The sequence below is a fragment of the Telmatherina bonti genome (genome assembly GCF_933228915.1).
Source record: "Telmatherina bonti genome assembly, chromosome: 8".
Classification (NCBI taxonomy): Eukaryota; Metazoa; Chordata; class Actinopteri; order Atheriniformes; family Telmatherinidae; genus Telmatherina; species Telmatherina bonti.
The window spans coordinates 28,884,577-28,904,637 of NC_136626.1; the positions used below are offsets into that span (position 1 = coordinate 28,884,577).

General features: G+C 42.2%; 2 protein-coding genes across 2 annotated transcripts; one reads left to right on the forward strand and one right to left on the reverse strand.

Annotated features, from left to right (window-relative positions):
- Positions 1 to 1,442: 1,442 nt before the first annotated feature.
- Positions 1,443 to 7,478, forward strand: echdc2 (enoyl CoA hydratase domain containing 2; the record flags this gene model as incomplete). The annotated part of the gene is made up of 11 exons (XM_079245694.1): positions 1,443 to 1,665; positions 2,941 to 3,008; positions 3,103 to 3,190; positions 3,296 to 3,382; positions 3,476 to 3,568; positions 5,812 to 5,868; positions 5,974 to 6,036; positions 6,121 to 6,245; positions 6,951 to 7,001; positions 7,100 to 7,147; positions 7,285 to 7,478. 11 exons carry the CDS (start codon positions 1,443 to 1,445, stop codon positions 7,360 to 7,362), a joined length of 981 nt encoding a protein of 326 aa, XP_079101820.1. The 3' UTR covers positions 7,363 to 7,478.
- Positions 7,479 to 7,625: 147 nt separating this feature from the next.
- zyg11 (zyg-11 family member, cell cycle regulator) lies at positions 7,626 to 20,032 on the reverse strand. The gene is made up of 18 exons (XM_079245142.1): positions 19,680 to 20,032; positions 19,402 to 19,567; positions 17,792 to 18,003; positions 17,370 to 17,687; positions 17,147 to 17,260; positions 16,927 to 17,043; positions 16,686 to 16,826; positions 16,386 to 16,562; positions 15,489 to 15,553; positions 15,208 to 15,307; positions 15,050 to 15,100; positions 14,759 to 14,920; positions 14,530 to 14,577; positions 14,252 to 14,449; positions 14,114 to 14,166; positions 13,656 to 13,753; positions 9,460 to 9,655; positions 7,626 to 9,368 (listed from the first exon to the last, which is right to left on the reverse strand). The coding sequence occupies exons 1-17, from the start codon at positions 19,701 to 19,703 to the stop codon at positions 9,471 to 9,473; spliced, it is 2,229 nt and encodes a 742-aa protein (XP_079101268.1). The 5' UTR covers positions 19,704 to 20,032; the 3' UTR covers positions 7,626 to 9,368; positions 9,460 to 9,470.
- Positions 20,033 to 20,061: the final 29 nt, after the last annotated feature.

The window sequence follows — 20,061 nt, forward strand, 5'->3', positions numbered from 1 at the left end:
TGATTAAAATGATCCTGATTGATGACTAGTCCACTTCTATCACATGCATGCAGGTACACACACAGACTTGTATCTCTTCATCTGAAACTGTTGTGCATGAGAGCCACTGTCTTACTGCATTGTTACATAGTTTGTAAAGAGTTGCTCAATAATGCATTGTCAGACTAGACATGAACAGCTCGACGGAAAAACCTTACCCCAACAAGCTGCTCTGTCTAGACTAGACACACCAGAGGCACTGCATCAAGCTGGAGGAAAGGCTCTCAGACCCCCAGTGACTTAGTTTAACTTTGCGACAATTCACTGCACTGAATAAGGTGCACCCAAGACGATATCATGGAATCAATTGTTTCCTGTAATTTAACAAAGGGATTATTGCAGGGAGGGAAGGGAACAAAACACACACACAAAATTACTGCTTCTAGCACAACATGGAACACCTGCATCCAACTGGACTTGCAGCAATCTGACGAGAACATATCTATGTTGTTCCCTAATGTTTGATTCCTTCCTTGTGTTAAAGACATCTGAGACATCTCACTCTAAGATGTAAGTCGCTTTGGAGAAAAACATCTGCTAAATGACTGTAGAATTGAATAGAAAGTGTGTGGTTGTGTGTGTACTCATTCATACTATGGGGAGCAAAGTCTGTTTGCAGGAGTACCATGTGAGAATTTAGCTCCTTTTTGAGGAACACTGGTGTGTCTACATCAAGGCTGAATTATCCAATGGGTATTATGGGCACAGGCCCAGGGGCCCACGTCCACTTGGGGCCCACATAGGGCATATAACAGCAGTTTGGACATGAAACAAAATGTACATAAAAGCCAGATAGTTGCACCACAGTGTCTAGTGTATTGTAATTGGTACCAGTGGCTGAAAGATGTTAGAAATGCCGTTTCACAGTGTATCACTCACAATTTTTACAATGTTGCGGTGACAAAGGGGGCCCCTAGAATACTCCGGGCCCTGGGGCCTGTGCACTTTTGATCCGGCCCTGGTCTACATACTATAAATTATTCAAGAAGTTTCAGATTATTTAGTTTTAAGTTTAAGAAAGTGTTGTGTGTTTCTAGGAGTGAATTTATGACAGGAGAGGTTGGACTGAGGAAATTAAAAAAAAAAACTTGTGGAAGAAGGGGTCGCGATCAAAAATGTTCATTTTATTAAAACAACAAACAAACAAACAAACAAAAAACCTTAACGCAAACTGAAAACTTTCACACTTTAACGCTTAAATGATTAAAAAATTTCATTATATTTTAACTTTGTTGTGTTCAGCCTGGACTCAGAAGTGGAGTGGCCATGAAGTCCCTCCTCTTACAGGAAGAAACCTGCAACAAACTTCCTGCTAATCGTTGTTTGGCAACCGCCAAATAAAAGAAACACGTAGAAGAGCTTCCTGCTGTCCGTCTCTCAGCTCTGCTCCGTGATCATCCAGGATGGCAACTCTGCTTTGCAGACTGGCAGCGTCGAGGTGTCTGACAGTGAGTCTGCGCGAATCGCACCGCCGAACCGCCCACGTGATCAACCAGGACGGAGCGCGACTCGTGGGCCGAGGTGGCGGCCGCCCTCTGACGGCTCCCCCAGCCGCCAGCAGCCGCGGACAGAGCTCCCAGGCGGCCGTGGAGGTGGACCTGAAGCGGTTAGAGGGGGAAGATCAAGGTAGGAACACAGCTTGACTGTTCTACTATCAAAGCCTGTGGAAATGTCAACTGTATATGTTTACTTTTTCACAATGAACAGTCTGTATTCCCATAACTGATAAGACACACATCTAAACTATCATTATTAGAAAAGGTTGTTGTGTTTATTTCTCTGGAGACATCATGAAGCATCAGAATGCAAAATGAGACTCTGACACGATGGATAATAATAATAATAACAATCATAACAACAACAATCATAATAATAATAAAAATAATTATTGTTATGATTGTTGTTTTCGTTGTTGTTATTAAATAAAAGAAGAATTAATAACAAAAGAAGACGAAGAAGAGGCTTTTTCTAAAGGAAAAAAATGATAAATAACTATCCCTTCTTAAATTGGGCCATCCTATTTGGAACTGGATTCTTGTTTTAATGAATGAATTTTATAACTCATTAATTGATCTTTTCTTTCTTTTTCTTTATGTGGGAATTGAGGCAGTCCCAGTGAAGCTGCTCCAATAAAATAAATAAATAAAATATTAGAGCTAATACATCCCCATAAAAAACATGTGAGAATATTACAACCCATACCAACTAAATCCAACATAAATTTTATTTCCAGTTATAAAGGTGTTTAAAAAAACAATAATCTTTCATCCATTTCTTGTTCGAGGAACCTAAATGAGGAGCCTCCTGTGTGCGTCACTGCAGCACCTTGCAGGTTCCTTTAGGGTCATTTTTTAAATACTCTAAATGTTTGTAAACAAAACTTTGTCTACTGTCTTGCATCACTGTCATCAGAGCAGTTGTCTCCAGCTTGGAGTGCTCCCCTTGAACATTTAAAATGATGAGCAATGACACATGATATATTTCACTTAATTAGTAGGGTTATTAACGGGATCTATTGTTCTCCAGTGAGAGGGATGTCACACATGTGGAAAACATTCAGCATAACTCTTTATCTTCCGAGGACTGGACATCTACTTAGATTCATTCCAAGGTCCGACTGTAGAAATTACAAACATATGAAAAATCTCAGACGCCACAGGCCTCAGTTTGCATGGTAAAAGTTCCCATTAACGACAGCAAAATTTTAAAAGTTGTATATCCATAAATATCCAATGAGATCTCATATTTTCCACAAACTGCTGACAAGCTGTGATTCTTCGTCAGTCTTTGTTCAGTTTGTCATGGCAACCGGAAGTAATACTTGCATCTTTATCTCTGTTATTAAAAGAGAATAACATGTTGCTGCTGTCCTCGCTCCCCTTGTTGCTTTCTTAACGTCAGGCATCGTTGAAGTTATGATGTGCCGACATAAAGCAAGAAACGCTCTCGGCCATGTGTTTGTGTCACAGGTAAGCAAACCTCTACAGCTATCAACACGCGCAGGTTTGCACACACACACGCTAACAGAGTCCTCTGTGTGTGTGTGTGTGTGTGTGTGTTCAGATGAGGGAGCTGGTTTCCAGTCTGTCCAGTGACTCTGCTGTGCGAGTGGTTATCTTCAGGAGTTTAGTACCAGGGGTTTTCTGTGCAGGTGAGAAGTCTCAGCTACATCTGAAGCATACCAGAAAATCTGCCTCAGTATGAGGTGATAATGTGTGTGTGTGTGTGTGTGTCTGTGTCATGTGTGTCTACATAGGTGCCGACCTCAAAGAGAGAGCGCTGATGAACAACACTGAGTCTGATCTGTTTGTTCACAGCCTGCGCTCCCTCATGACTCAAATAGGTAGAAAGTTAATCGATAGATCAACGGACTTATGGTAATACGTGCGCACACACACTTGTGAACTCACCTCACTTTGTCACAATGACTTGGCAGCATCGTTGCCCACACCGACCATCGCGGCAATGGACGGCGCTGCCCTCGGAGGTGGACTGGAGCTCGCCTTGGCATGTGACCTCCGCACTGCTGGTGAGCGACTTCACCTACCAATCCAGAGCTTTACGCCTGAGTCACATCTTTGTTTTATTCATTCAGGTGATGTTAATTCAGTTGGAAAGGTGATGTCATGTTCTCTTTGCAGCCGTCACATATCCAGTCATATAAGATCAGCGAGTTGAAACAGGGTGGCGGACAGCAGCACTTAGGGTCATTTCTCCACACTGACAGCTCTCTTTTTTTGCATCACTGTGGATCAGAGCAGTGATTCTCAACTCAGGCGGTCCCCCAAAATCATCAGTTTCTTATAAAATTTTTAAAGAGGGGTTTAAAACCTTAATTCCTAATTGGTACATGAAGCTGATGAACTTGGAGTGTAACTGGAATAAAACTGTACTTCAGAGCAGTGTGTTTCTCAAACTGTTTTCTGCAACCTCAGGTAGAGTAATCTATCAGCCAGGTACACCCAGGTTTGATAGCAGAGGTAAACAACAGCATCTTTGATTGGAAGCAGAGGTAAACAAAAGTATCTTTGCCAGATTTCTGTATATATGGAGTGAAAATACGTGTTCAAGTTTTCCCTCAGCTTACTCAAAGTTTTCAATTTTAAAACATGCATTAACAAACAGAACAATCAGTACAAACACTGGAATGAAAAGGAGGCAGGAAGGAGAAATATCTTATATAATCTGCCCATCATACATATTAAACCAAACATAACACATTGAACTAGAAAACGCTGCATTTTCCAGCTGAGAAAATGTCTGTTAGCATTTCATCCATCACCTGCCAGCGGGCAGGATGAGGTCGTTGGCCACATTGCAGGGTTTCCTTTTGCTTTAGCCACATTAGAAACCTCCAATTTTGATGAGGAAGTGGAGGCTTTTCTTATTATGTCATGTGTTCACCTGAATTATACAAATTTCCTCCTTAAAACAAAACTCAAGTGGCTTCAAAACAGGACAGGCGAACTTTCCAGCGTGAAGCCATGAGAGATGCGGTGGCTTCTCCCCACATAAGGAACATAATTCAGTTGCAGTTCATAGATGTAAATCCAATTAAAAACCTTTCTGCTGTAATACTAACAGTTTTGTTTACTCAGCCTTCCTCTTTTTTTGGTACCTGACTGTTTTCAGCATCGCTGCGACGCTTGTTTCCATGCTGACCAGTAATTGACAGGTGATGTTATTTACTATGAGCCAGAATGTGTCAAAAATCCTGGTTTATTGCTGACATGTGTTTGTAATGATGAATTAAACTTCATATAAATTTTAGTTGTTAACTTTACATTTAGAGTTTATTAAACTATTTATTACACGATTATTACATTACATTTGTCTCTCTGTGTTGGCCCTGTGATGAACTGGCAACCTGCCCAGGGTGTACCCTGCCTCTCGCCCAGTAATTGCTGGGATAGGCTTCAGCTTTCCCGCAACCTTTAACTGGACTAAGTGGTTTGGGAAAAAAAAAAGAATGAATGAATGAATATTACATTTTACATGAACACACTCTTACCGGGCCTCTGACAGCAAGAAGGTCGCTGGTTTGAGCTGAGGGGAGGTTTGAGCAGCGGTTTTTCTGTGTGGAGTTCGCATATTCTCCTGGTTTATGTGTGGGTTCTCTGCAGCTACTCAGGCTTCCTCCCATCATCCAAAAACATGTTTTTTAGAGTAATTAATCTCTCTAAATGATTGTTTGTCCCTCTGTGTTGGCCCTGCGATCGACAGGTGACCTTTCCAAGGTGTTCCCTCCCTGATGAGTGCTGGGATAGCACCCCCAACCTTTAATTGGACTAAGCGGTATAGAAAAAAAGAACACAAACTATTTTTGCTATTTTTGTATTAAGCCCGGCTACCTCCTGGGGTGTACCCCCGTTTGAGAAACATTGCCTAAGAAGAAGGAAAAGCTAAACTGGATGTCTGAAATATAAAAAAAAGTTATCATTAGTCAGGTAAAAAATCTCTTTTCCTCCTCCTGACAAGCTGAAATTTTAAAGATGTGTGTTTTGCACCTGTGGGATTAATGTTCTCACGATGAGCATTGGGGTTAATGATAGCCATCTGCCCAGCTGTTTGTACAGATGATTCGGTGTGTGATTGGCTGTGTTAGGCGCGGCGGCGCGGCGATTGGTCCGACCTGGACGAGCTAGGTGAGCAGGTGTTTGCGTGTGCTGCTCTGACAGAAGCATCAGTCAGACTTTACGCCTTCCGGAGCTTAATGACACTCAGCAGCAGAGACCTTCAACTGTCCTTTCTCTGCGTTTGTGTGTGTTTCAGCATATTCTGCACAGATGGGTCTGATTGAGACGACACGCGGGCTGCTCCCAGGGGCCGGTAAGACAAGCAGAGGTCACAGAAGTGACCCTGGACGGTATTGATTCTCTGGGTTGAGAGATGAAACAGCTGTGAGAGTTCACCTTGACGTGGTTTGTCCTGCAGGGGGCAGTCAGCGGCTGCCGCGGATGGTTGGCATCACTCTGGCCAAGGAGCTCATATTCACAGGTAGTGATACAGAATTGCAAGTGGTACAAAGGTGCAGATCACAAAAGGGGTTTGTGTGTAACTCTGTTAATGTGTTTTTATCAGGGAGGCGTTTGGGGGGGCAGACAGCTCTGGAGATTGGGCTCGTAAACAGAGCTGTGGAACAGAACCAGACGGGAGACGCTGCCTACCGAGAGGCTCTCAGCCTGGCCAGAGACATACTGCCCCAGGTTAGGAAGTAAAAGTGCTCTTTTCTTATTCTGATGCAGCTTAGATGCTGATATACACGGTCTGTTCCTTCAGACTCTCTGAAGAGAGAAGTCTCTTCTGCTTCTTGTCCACCTCTTTCATTCACCCTGGTGTTTTCCTGCCACCTTCCTCTCGCTTGTCTCTTCTCTCTCTCCAGGCTTCTGTCACTCCAGATATCTTTCACTCCAGTTCAGATGCTTGCAGTCGGCTGGGCCAGAGTGGCAGCCAAGTGGAGAAGTGGACCGCATAGCAAAGCCCATACAGTCACAGCAAAAGCTCAAACTAGTGTGGATTGAGGGAAGAGACAGTAGATTGAAGCGATAGAGAGCGAGATGGAGTGAAAGCGATGATAGCTTTTTCATCTTTTTGTTGTGGTTATTTTCTTCCACTTACCTGGGCTGCGATGGCAGCAGGCTTATCAGGAGCCATCAGATCGCTCTGCAGCGTTTTACAGCTCTTCCACAACAGGTCGCAGACGAGATGTGATGTGTGATCCCTCCAATGGATGATAATCTTTACCGAGCTGCACATTGCCTTAACTGCATCTTCTTACCCCACATGAGGAAGATCCCAAAGTATTTATACGTCCTGCTTGACTGAGCTGTAAATACAGATCTTTTTCATGACGATAGGAAGTAGGAACTTCATGAGGATGGTTATTATTGTGCTTTTCCCTCTCTGCACAGGCTCCTATTGCTGTGCGGATGGCAAAGGAAGCAATGAGCAGAGGCATTGAGGTACGTTGTGAATCGCAGAGCTTCAGTGATTTTTCTTCTTCTTTTTTTGACAGTTCATTACAGAAGTGAAAGCGGTGACTTTTATTTTCTTCTTTTAGGTTGACATTAGTTCAGCGATGGCCATAGAGAGGATGTGCTATGCTCAGGTAAGAGATGTTTTCAGAATGCTGGGTCTGAAAATGGCGATGTGAAAAATGTGGATGATTCCACTTTGTTACACCTAAACACAGTTGATGCTTCATCTGATGACAGCTGTAAGGAAATCATCTCCATCACTTTTCAGGTCATCCCCACGCGGGACAGACAGGAGGGCATGGCGGCCTTCATCGAGAAGCGACCCCCACGCTACACTGGAGAATAAATGTGACACTTCCATGCCCACACATGCTCCACACACACTCTCATGCCAGACTGGTACCATCGATTGATTTTGTCCAGTGTCAGTGCATTAGTCAAGGTCAGTGGTAGTTGTTTGCTTTTGTGACAATCAGAATGAGATTCAGCAGAGTAAATATCAGGATATGTACATTTTTCTTCTTTATGACATTCTGCTCTTTATGTTATGGCTGAATAAATAAAACCACACACACACACACACCTTCTCCAGTTTATGGCAATGTACATTCTTTATTTCAAAACATGACTGAGCAGCAACATGGCACCGTCTTAGCAGACATACAGTATCATGACGTTTTGCATTTTCCATTTGAATTAAATTGTTGTGAAAAATTAAACTGGCCCTTTTTTCCTTTAATTCTGAGCAACGTTTACTTGTTCAAATAAATATAATTTTCAGGACAGGAAAAGAACAGTTGTTGTTCAAACTCATGATCAATCAGGGGAACATGCGTAAATAATACGGCCATCATATACTGAGGAGATGGGGCGACGTAGCGTACCATTTTGTAGCCAAATATACTATATTCATTTCAATCTATATACATCTCATTATTGTAGCAAACCTTCTGACCCGTCACCTGACCTTTATCCCAGTTATCACCGTCTTATTAAAAGTTTGTAAAGAAAAGCTGGTAATGATTGTGTAGAAAATGGTAACAGGCTTAAATAAGAGCAGAAAAAGGAAAATGTGGGCGTCAGGTTAGTGTCTTCTCTGTGCAGCAGAAGCACAACTGATAATATGGCAGATCAAGATCACACGGCTGCTAATTTTCCCACTTTGCCATGACTCTTAAAACAAAAAAAAAAATAAAATAAAGATAAACAATAGAATTATTTCCATGCAAACAAATTCTGAACAATATCTATTTCTCTCTCGTTGTCTATTATGTACAAACTACATACACTCTTGGAGATGCAGCTATTTGTACGGACGTACATACACACATGCTCACACCAAAGTGCTGTCTCTGTCTTTAAGACTGACACATAGAAACGCAGAGCCAACATAATATTTACAGAAATTTCTCAAAGAGAAAACAGTTGCGACTCAATACGTAATATCTTATCATGACAATGCTGCCCACCATTTGCATCCTGGTGAGTGCATTTTGCACTAATCCAGTCAAAACAGCACGTGATACTCAACGTATCGTGTAAATTCTGCTCGAGTTTTCTGTGGTGCTGACCTTTTGCCACTGAGACCACTGATTTAGAGCTGCACAATGTTCAGCAAAGACCAATGCACTGGAGACTCTCAGACTTGTTATATAATCAGTGTTTCTGCTGTGATGTTGGAAACATTTGAACACACTGACACACCCTTGGCTAGTGGTCTTTCACATGATAGCAAAGGCATCAGCTGATACAAGACTAGGAGGGGAGTAACAGTAGTTTTGCAGACCCAGAAGCGTGGGTGTCAGTGATCAGAGCGCTGCTATGAACATATAAGCAGGCATTCCTAATGAATAGAAGCAGCATTCAGATCAGCATGCTTGAGCTCACAGCAGTGTCATGCATACATTTAAAGATTAATCAACCAATTCGGACAACCAGAGCATTTGGCAACAGGAAAAAGCACATCAGGAAAAATGGCCCCCAGTTCAGCTCTAAGGTCTGAGATTTCCAAGTGTCACCGGCATGTTTTTTGGTACAAAAAAAAACAAAAAACAAAACCACTTGATGCCAAAGTCAGCAAGCACAAAAATACTCTAAATCGAGCTTAACAGACCAACAGCTTATCATAATTTAAGATTTTAATTGGAAGATTTTGCACGTAAATATTTTTGTTTTGAAACAAACACAAAGGTAATAAATAAAGTTAGTGTGTGCAAAGATTTGCAACGCCTCTGTCCTTTACTCTTCAGGGGATTCGTGTGCGAAATATGCATTCACTGTCGCACACATGCAACTTCCCTCACTGCGGTGGGAACCAGTCTTGTGTCCTCTTCTTAAGGAGGGAGCATCATTCTGAAACAGATGTTAAAGGATGAAATCTTTAAAGGTGTTCTCAAGTATGAGCTGGAAAATGTAACTATCGCTGCTGCACGTTAGCCGTTACCTCTGTGGGGGTTAATGTGGCGGCGGCCGACGGCTCATGTGCGCAGGTTGACCTGTTCGGGCTCGGTGGCGTTGCAGGCTCTCCAGAATGCTTTCAGCCAGCAGCTTGACGTCTCTGTGGGTCTGAGGGTGTGCATGGATCTGTTCCAGCTGCTGCAGACCGCCCTCTTCCAACAACATGCTGCAGTAGCGAGAAGCTGCAGACAGCAGACGAGAGGTTCCCATCACTTTTTATAAAAAAAACAGATAAAAAAAAAACCAAAACAGCACGCTCCCATCCAGCCCTTTATAATTATTCAAGTTATTTTTAGTGGTACTAAATCATTGCCAGTAGACCCAGTTCCTATGTATGCCTCTTCTGTATTGAGAAAACTTATTTCTCAAGATATTTGCAAGTTGTGTGTTTGTGTGTGTTTGTACACTGAATTTATGTGTACAATCACCAAATCCCACATTATCTTAAAAACATAATACTCTGTTTACCCCTCTTCATTACCACTGGATAATGAACATTTACATTGTATGAGCAGCGATGTGGTGGCAATGAAGAGGTTAAGTTGATGCGATGTTTGGTGCGATGTCATTGGTTAGCCTCAGTCAGGTGGTAACAGTCTGGTACATTTGAAGGATGGATGTAAGACATCGATAACGTGAACTTGTCAGGTGTCACGCTGCAGGAATCAACCACTTCCAGCGGTTTTGAAGGATCCAGCAATGTGGTGAGACCTAGCAAGACTGTAACCATAGCAACCACAGGTGCGTGTCCCTCCTCATCCTCTGCTTACTTGTTTGTTGATTTAGAGTTGAACAGTATTAGCCAGGACCAGCTTGGTTGAGCTCTAGTAGCCTTTCTCTGTGATGAACTGATGGAAACTTGTGCAGGTTAATAACTGAGCGTTCTCCCAGTTCCTCTTGTACTGGGATGCAGCGGCGTGCTGAGTGGCGAGAGCATGATGACAACATCTGCCTTGTGCGGAGTGTTTTGTGATCTGAACCGATCTATTAATGTATCGCTATTTAGCATCTTTTAATAACTGATCTCGTCCTCAGACAACACGTCTGTCATTTAATTATAAATCGTATTTTTGATTGAAATGTTTAGACGGACTTTGTTAGTCATAAATGAAATGGTGTACTTTCCTTTTCCCCAATAATAGAGGAAAATACTTTTAAATTGTATTCTATACATAATCTGCTTCCACATGGGTCAAATATGAACAAACTGACAAATTAAACTGGATTTTGTCCCCTCATAAATTCAAAGTTCATTTGATAAAAGGAGCCCGCCCACAGCGATCAATTGCCCGGCCTGGTACTGCGTTGTAACGCCAGCACTGCTGTGTGTACACATATTACTGCCGTCCCTTTCCAGGAGTATCAGTCACACTTTTCAGTCTTGTCTCATTCCTGGAAATCATGACTTTCCAGGAATATAAGAAACAAGATTTGGTTTTATTACAAGGTGCTAAAGTCTGCAACATGTGAGCGGTTCAGATGGATTGCTAACAACATGACAGCAATTATTTTTATTTTGACAATGAATCAGCTTCAAAAGTGCAACTGGTTTATTATTTCAGCTGAGTCATTAATCTTTCAATAAGTATTGATCAACACTGGTAAAATGTATATTTTATTCCTATCAAAGGACACTGATGCTGGTGTTAACGTGAGTGTGTGTGTGTGTGTGTGTGTGTGTGTGTGTGTGTGTAGGGTAGGGGTGAAAATCATGAATGTTTTACATAACAAATCAGATGTTTACGATGCGGCTATAAAACAATTATTGTGGGACACCTTTACATTTTACAAGTGTTTGATACTAGTACACTCTCAAAAATAGAGGTAAAAGAGGATAAAAACAAGGATATTTTTATACCTACAGGTACATTTTAAAGAAATGTTCTCTCAAAAGTACAATACTGGTCTTTATGAGACTAAAAGCACACCTTCAGAGTATGAAAAAGGGTTCAAAGTGACATAAAGTACAAATTGTACCATTTTAACCATAAGGGTACCTGCAGAATTGAAAAATGTTTGTCGTGACAAAATCTGTTGTTAGCAGCAGTGCTTTAAGTTGGCCGATATGTAGCGGTACGCAGTACCGGCACTTTTAAATTCTATCCTTTTGCATACCGGAACTATTTTTTACAGTGTATTTTACATACTGGGACTTTTACCTTTACTTTTCTTCGGCAATCAGTATACCCTCCTACGACTTCACCACATATTGCAACTTATATTTGTTGATTTTAATAAGAAGTTGCCTCAAAAGAAATGTATAGTTAAGACCAGTTTAGATGCACAACGCTTGCTGTAGCCCACAACGTCACGCCGCACGTCACGTTGTTCACTCGCTTCTGTGTTTACATTGAAGTGGACGTGCTTTGAATGAGAGAAAAGGTGGAGGAAAAAAAACCTATCGTGGTTGTAATGTTACAAACTAGAGCAGAGTTGAGTGATGACAGTAGTACTACTTAACAGTCATTTACTACACCAGACAATGAAGGTCAGATGCTGCAAACTAACTGTATTACTGGTCAGTATTTTGAGTTTTTGAAGATTATTTCTAGAATAAAGATAAAATAATATTGCTAAGTTGCATGGACCAGGCCTAATGCTGGGAAAAACATTAAAAAAAACAAAACATATGCAGTTTCAGGATAAAGTGCTTCAGCGTATGTTTGCTATATCTGTCAGTAGTGTCAAATATGCCACTGAGGATGTTTTTGTAGTTGGCCATGTACACACTGAAGCCATCCCTTTATTCTTGAAAATCAAGTACATTCTGAATGTTGACACTTGTTGGGTGTTGTTTGGGAAACTGTTATTTCTTTGCTCTTATAACAATCATTTCCATGCTTACCAAGTAACGGTTGATTCTGCTCAATCCCGGAAATGAGTTGGACTATCAAGCTCTAGATCAGGGGTCACCAACTCCGATCCTGAAGGGCAACCATCCTGCAGCTTTCATTGTTTTCCAGGTACAACACACCTGACCCAAACCAATGGCTCATTAACAGGCAGGTGCAGAAGATGACAACAAGTTCTTGGAGAACCTTTTCACTTGGATCAAACGTGTTGTACAAGGGAAACACTAAAACCTGCAGGGTGGTAGCCCTCAAGGACTGGAGTTGGTGACCCCTGCTCTAGATACCCTAGATACTTATAAGGGGGTACCCTTATAAGTACCCTGTTGTACCTTTTTAACTGGGAACATTTCTGTACTATAGTTTGAAGGTACATTTATGTCTTGCAGGGTACATAACTGTACTTTAAGTGACACAACTTGATAAGGTACAGAAATAGACCAGAACTGAAGGGTACAGAAATGTCTCTCAAAAAAGTACACCCCCAGCGACAAGCATTTGTACCCTTTTAGGTACAAGTTGGTACCTCTATTTTTGAGTGTGTATAAATTTACCTCTAATTTCCATTTTGATAAAATTACTGGAAGGAATCGGTCAAAGTTCATCATATTCTGAATCTCTAACATAAATAATAAACTTCTAACCAACGTTATACTGCTATGTGCAAAATGTTGTTGTCTTTAGGTTGACACAACTTGAATATAGTGTTTCTTTTCCACGTACTTTTTTCTTCATCTTCACAGCCAAAGAACTTTCACATGTAAGCTTTTAATGCAGAAGATATTACTGACATTTCATATTCACCAGTTGTGTGTGTGTGTGTGTGTGTGTGTGTGTGTGTGTGTGTGTGTGTGAAGTGCATGCCACAGGCTCTCTCAGTTCTGTCTTTTCCAGAAGAGCAACGCCCCACCCCTCATACAGCTACACACACTCCTAAACTACTTTAATGTGTGGAAGTGTGGACATGAAAAACATCGTGCTCTGTATGACACACGACTCGGGGGCTTACACCTGCTGCTCTTACCGTCGAGCGTGAACGTGTCTGTAAGGTTTGCTCCGCCAACTGGACGCAATCAGTGTGTACATCTGTACACATCTGTACCATTTGTACAGTACAGATGTGTAGATTTACCCTTTCAAGAATTATTTTCATCCTCTAAAATGCCATAAAACAAGCAGGTGCTCGTTCACATCAGCTGTACCCAACAGGAGAGTTGTGACGTGGTGAAGATGTAAATGCAACTTGTCTGGATTAGACAGACAGGTTGGAGCTACTGGACTACAGTAACCTTTCATACACACATATGTGTGTGTGTGTGTGTGTGTGTCTTACCGTTCTTGCTGCACACATGTTGCATGGCCCAGGCTGCCCACAACTGGACACCAGGGGTATGAAAACACTCCAGTAGGGGAAAGAAGGGGTTAAATGACCTAAAGAGGCAGACAAAGACAATATATTTCCTTTTTCGCCTCAGTGTCAGATGTTTTGGGTTGTTTCCTGTAATTTCATAACAGTGTTTTCAGTTATGATTCATGTTGGCACTTAAAAAACACCTGCAAACGAATGCAGAAGTCGCGATGCGCTTTAGGGACTCCCACTTTAAACTTCAACTCTGCTGCGTCTCAAATGTAAAGAAAAAAACCAACTCTCTACTTCATGCATTTATTTGACCGCTTCATTCGCCTGGTTTATTTATTTAAATGACTGCACATCTACAGTTTTAAATATGTTATAAAGCACTCTGCCTGAAAAAAACATCTTTTATAAATCATGCACAACTTTCAGCTCACCTGTAAGCCACCATTTCACTCTCTGGCGGAGGCCACTTCATAATGACTGCATGCTAGAGACACAAACAAATTATAATCAATGCAACTATTTATGGCGGACGTCACCGAGGTCTGAGCATGTTTGCGTTTTTTCCCTACCAGCTGTTCAAGCAGTGAGGAGCGAAGACTGGGGCTGAGCGTCCAGGCTTCCTCCCCTCTGGAGGTCAGATGTGCAAGGATGCCCGCTGCAAAGTAGCTGACCTCCACCTCCGGGCTGTGCAGCAGAGTGCTGATGTGATCCAGAAAGCCCTGCACCATCAGCTCTCCATGTAGCTCCCCAACCTCTGCTATGTTGTTCTGCACAGCAAATAGATGTATTGGCCAACATTCATGGTTTAAAGACAAACAAACAAACAAAAATAAAGCAGAAAACTCACCAGAAGGCCAAGAACCTTCTGCTGAATGGAGGACTCGTTGGGGAAAGACTGCAGAGAGGTTGAGCAGCATGAAATGTTAAAATACAAAACAGCAATGAGTCAGAAAGCCTTAAAGGTTTACACATGTGCAGAAAAGGTTAAAAACACTCAAGTATGACCAATGATTCATTTTACAGGATTCTGCTTCAGGCTGTTGATGCTTCATGTTCATGTAGACATGTCTGTGTACCTCCAGAACTTTGATGAACAGATCCAGCCCCTGGTTCTCGATGAAATGGCGGCAAGTTGTAGGTGATTCATCTGTGAGGTTCCAGAGTGCGCTCAGTGTAAATTTGAGGGTTGCGTCCACCACGACCTGAGTCGCCTTCTGTCGCACGATGTGGAGCAGTTGCTGCAGCCAGAGAGAGAGGGAGCAGGAGAGCGGTAGAGAGACACAGAGAAAGAGTATTTGTCATGAAAATTCAGCTTTTCCTCTGGTTAATTCACCATTAAAAGAAAAAAAAAAATGACCCAAACACACCTTCACTATGAACAGCTCTGCTCCCAGCTGGGCCGTCTGCTCCGTGGACAACTGCAAAGAGTGAAAATCAGCATTGTCAAATTACTCAACAGACTATTTACAATCCATGGAAAGCAGCTAACCTGAAATTTTTTTTTAAAAAAAAGCAGCAAACAAACCTTAGCAGCCAGAATGGAAATGATAGCGACAGCCATTCTCTGCATGTTCTGGTCTTCGTGGTTGCAGAGCCACTGCATCACCAGTTTAGCTGCTTCGAACCTGACAAGCAAGTGGATCAAACAGAATATTTTAAACTCCGCTTTTGACAGAAGTAAATTATTCATCGTGCTAAGGCACATTTATTAATAGGATTATTTTTTATCTTTTAGTGTTTTTCTTATTGTAAACATTTGCTTCAAAAGGACAAGAGGGTGTATGTGATAAGTTATGCGTTTTTCACCTGTTAAAAGGAACCTCTTGCAAAATGCGATCGCTGCAAAGAGACAGGAGGCAGTTCTTCTGCAGCTATGGGAGAAGAAAGCAAAGCATTGTTGGCAAACCTGAAAAATATCAGTCGATACGTCTTGACATGACTGTCGATGCAACTTTTCAAACACCTCTGGACAATTAAACCGGTGCATACAGAAGAAAAAAGCGCAAACTAGTAGTGTAGTGAAAACGTAACTATAGTATGTGGAACTCACGTGGTATAACTTTTATGGTATAACTTATCGGTTCTCTAGTTTTACTGCACATACACTACCAGTCAAAAGTTTGGACACGCTTTCCCACTGGATTTAATGGGAAAGTGTGTCCAAACTTTTGACTGGTAGTGTACATTGGTGCTAATTTTTAGATGTCAGGATTTAGTTGCTTGTCCAGTGCAGCCAGGCTTGTTTGGGTAAAGGTGAGCAAGAATTGTAAATTCAGGAGTTATCTGACGTCCAACTACTGGACGTGTTCGCTCCGTTATGAAAGCTTTTATTTTGCACAATTTTGACTTCATGCCTTTTAAAGGTTTGGTTTTCAACAAATAATTTTTTTTCCCCCAAAGGTCATAAAAATGAATGTTTGATCGATCCAAACAAGTTAGGTTTATTTCTGCAAACATCCACACATACACAAGTAAATATGTTTCAACCTCCAACAGCCTCAGCAGGTAAAAAAATCTTCCATTTCTTTGAGTTGTAAAACATTTAAACGGGTTTAAATTTAAGACCATTTCTTTTTCTGTTATTGGTAAATTAAAAAATAAGTTACACTGCATCTCAAACAAGAAATATCCCAGTAAATGAAATTACAGCTGCGTTATTGAGGTAATTTTGATCGTGAAGGAGCAGTACAAGTGTGAGGTTACCTGCTGGTGGTTGGGGAAAGTCCTCATGGCCTCCAGCAGAAGCTGTGTGACGGTACTCAGCAGTCGAACTGGCATTCCTGCTGCTAGGTCCTGCTTGGTCAGGTTGAACACACATGCACTAGCTGCCAGCTGGACATTTAGAGTTGCAGGGTGATTCTTCATACCCAAAACTACCAGCTAGGAAAAAAACAGAGATAGAAATATTAGGTAGCATTACTGATGTTGTTTTTTAAGAGATTATGGAGGGAATCGAAGCAGCCTTGATGGAAACAGAGAGAGAAAAAAACAACCTGAGTTTACCTTTAGGATGTCAGGTCTTGGTTTTTCCATGACATGAGTCAGGCTGAACAGATGAAATAGAGCTTCTCTCACAAAACCCTCCCTCTCACTGTACCGCCGCAGTGCCTCGCAGATCTGAGTCTCGTTAGCTTCCCCCGTTACCTGATCACACACACACACACACACACACACAAACACACACAGGATTAGCTTAGCAAACCTCAGTTTTCATGCTGTTTGATTAGTGTGTGTCTATTCCTACTTTTAGATTTCCTTCTCCAGAAAGGAAGTCCGAAAAACCAGCATCTGTGGCTAGAAGTCCCACAAACGTCATCCCGGGTCTCTCCTCAACAAACACCTTAACAGCTGCATCTGTCACCTGCACCATCAAAAAAAATCATCACATGAAACTTCCCTCTGAAGTCGGTGCGTTACATTTTAGTCGCAATAAAGGTAAGAAACTGGTGCAGTCAGGGACGAACCTGTTTTCTCCCCGACACATCGAGGGAAACAAGAGCGGGCAGGATCCGCGGCTGCGCGAGCAGTTGGCGAGCCACGTCTGAGGTAAACTGCTTATCATCACTGATGTCCAGGTGCTGCATTTACAGAGTTTCACACATATAAAACAAGCATGGAGAGTCTTTTTCTGTCTTCAGAAATGATAAACAAAAATACTTTTTTTTTTCCAGATGTGAATAAACTCACCTGCAATACATTCAGCTGGCCGATGACCCCCAGCAGCTGCTTGGTGCTCATCTCTAGCCTCTTCAGCTGGTGCAGCGTCAGAGAGCGCAGCCGCTCCTTCAGGCCCAGCAGCGGAGTCAGGTTGGTAACTGAAGTGTTGGAGAGATCGAGACTTTCCAGCCGAGGCAGAGAACACACATCAACCAGCCCAGAGTCGTAAAAGTCTACGTTAGCAAGAGAGAGGGAGCGCAGGCCCTGTAGGGAGCTGAACTGGTACCAGATTGGCTCTTCTAGCGAGGACATGGTGAGACCAGTTAAAACAAGTCGCTGGAGGGATTCCTGCAGATTGTTTCAGGACAAAAAAAACAAACATGACTAAATAAAATTATGTTAACTGAGAGAGGAGGGTGCGGTTCGGGTCACACAACATGTCATGTCTGTACCTGACAATATTTATTTGTGGCAAGTCCCTGCAAAATATCAGGAATGGTGAGGTCTGCATTGACTCTGGCAGCATCCAGCTCAAGCAGTCTGTGAGGGCATAAGGCTTTCTGAAAGGCCTCTGCAGAGATCCGTGCAGTGCGGACGCAGGCTCTTCTCAGCCTCAGGTATTCGCAGTTCCTAAACACACCCACTGTGCTGTCATTCAACAGACCTGTGATGGGATAAATTTGTGTTAAGGTTCATCTTCGACAAAGATGAAGTTTATGATGCAACATTATAACAAAATAAGATAGACAAGAGATGCAGGCATATTCCTAGTTTTAGGAAAGAGGCTACCTAGGCTAAGAGGAGATACAGGTGATAAATCCCACCTGAATATCAAATGTGAATTAGTTTCTGGCAATATAAGCTGTAAACATGAGCAGACCTTTTACTAAAACACGGTGAGCTTATATAATAACCAGATATGTTAAATATTACTTGTCGAAATAAGACATGAAAACATACACTAGCTCAGGGGTGTCAAAACTCAAGTACTTGAGGGCCGGTATCTGACAGGTTTTTGTTGTTTCTCTCTACCAACACAGCTGATTCAAGTCAAATGGATCCAACAGCTTCTTGTCAACCTGTTTAATAATTTCAATCAGGTGTGTTGGAGCATGGAGATAACAAAAACCTGCAGGTTACTGGCCCTCAAGGACTGGAGTTTGACACTTGTGCACTAGCTGATGCATTAACACCAAAATGACAAAAATGTAACTGCAGGAGAAAGATTATTTGAAAACAACACAAAAACTATGATCTTGTAATCTAGAACTAGGATTATGTTTCTGTTGAAAATATACACTTTAAAAGGAAACAGAATATTGTGGCAAATTAAGATTAATGCAGAGAATAATGCTCAAAAACTCCTAGATTGTTTAGTTAAAGTTTAGTTTAGGGAAGCAGACACCCTCCCCACCTTTAAGACTAGGCTGAAGACTTATCTCTTTGATAAGTCCTATAGCTAGGGATGGTTAGCATCCCTTAGTTATGCTGCTATAGGTTTAGACTGCTGAGGGACATTTCCTGATACACTGAGCTTCTTTGTCTCTTTCTTTGTATCTCTCTCTTATTTTCCCCCCAATAACAGTGTTGCATCATTAACATGTATGGCTTCTGTCTCAGCAGGTCTCCCTGGCTGGGATTAGCAGTTCTTGTTGTCTGTTGTCTTTCTGTCCTCTTCCCCCCACACAGCAGAGGCAGATGGCTGCATGTCCTTGAGCCGGGTTCTGCCGGAGGTTTCCTTCCAGTTAAAAGGGAGTTTTTTCCTTCCCACTGTCGCCAGTGTGCTTGCTCAGGATGGGAGATTGAGTTGGACCCTCAAACTCAATCTGTTGGTTCCCTAATATAGGCTATTATGAATTGGCTTTCATTATGTTCTTTTTTCTGTCTGTAAAGCGTCTGGAGATGGCATTGCCATGATTTGAAGCTATATAAATAAAGTTGAATTGAATTGAATTACCATCTCCTTATCAATTTTCAGACCAACTACACCAATAAAGGTAAAACACTGTCATTTCCCTGGAGTTCATGCATCCCCCAAAACGTACTGATGTATCAGGCTTACCTTCAGTGGACATCTTTGCCAGCAGCTGGTCTGCTAGCTCCTGTGGGAAGAGCACAGCCTCCCTGAAGCACAAGGATCCATCTGGCCGCTTCACGCAGAAATACTCCAGGTTTTGGCTCACATAGGTGAGGCACAGGTCTGTCAGAGCCGCTGGAGCCGCATCATCCTGACAACACCGACAGCTGTTTATGCAGCTGGATCTCACGCAGCTTCTTCACAGGTTATTATGAAGAATGATCGCAATGACTTCATGACCAGAAACCAAAACGGTGACTTACCGTGTTTAGGAAACTGCAGGCCATGGTTGTAGAGAAAAACTGTGTTTTTTGTTTTCTTTAGCTTATGCAACGGAGACTGGTGTCGATATTAGCAGGAAGGACACTAACTTCGTTCCTTTGTTGTCAAGGGCTGATTCCAAAGTTTGCAATGTTCAACTTGCAGCTTGTAGGTGCGACAGAAAGCAGGAGAGGACAAGATGTGACAAACCAACCAGCTAGCTCACTTGTTGTCGCCTCGGTGATGGGAAATCACTCCCGATGCAAAAATGTCGAAAGCTGTCGGCTGTCGGTGAATTCATGTCGACTAGTCGCTGCTGTGTGGACTGAAGAACCAACGGGACACGGAGTATTCAGTTCGGGGCTTTTTTCCGACTGGTTCAGA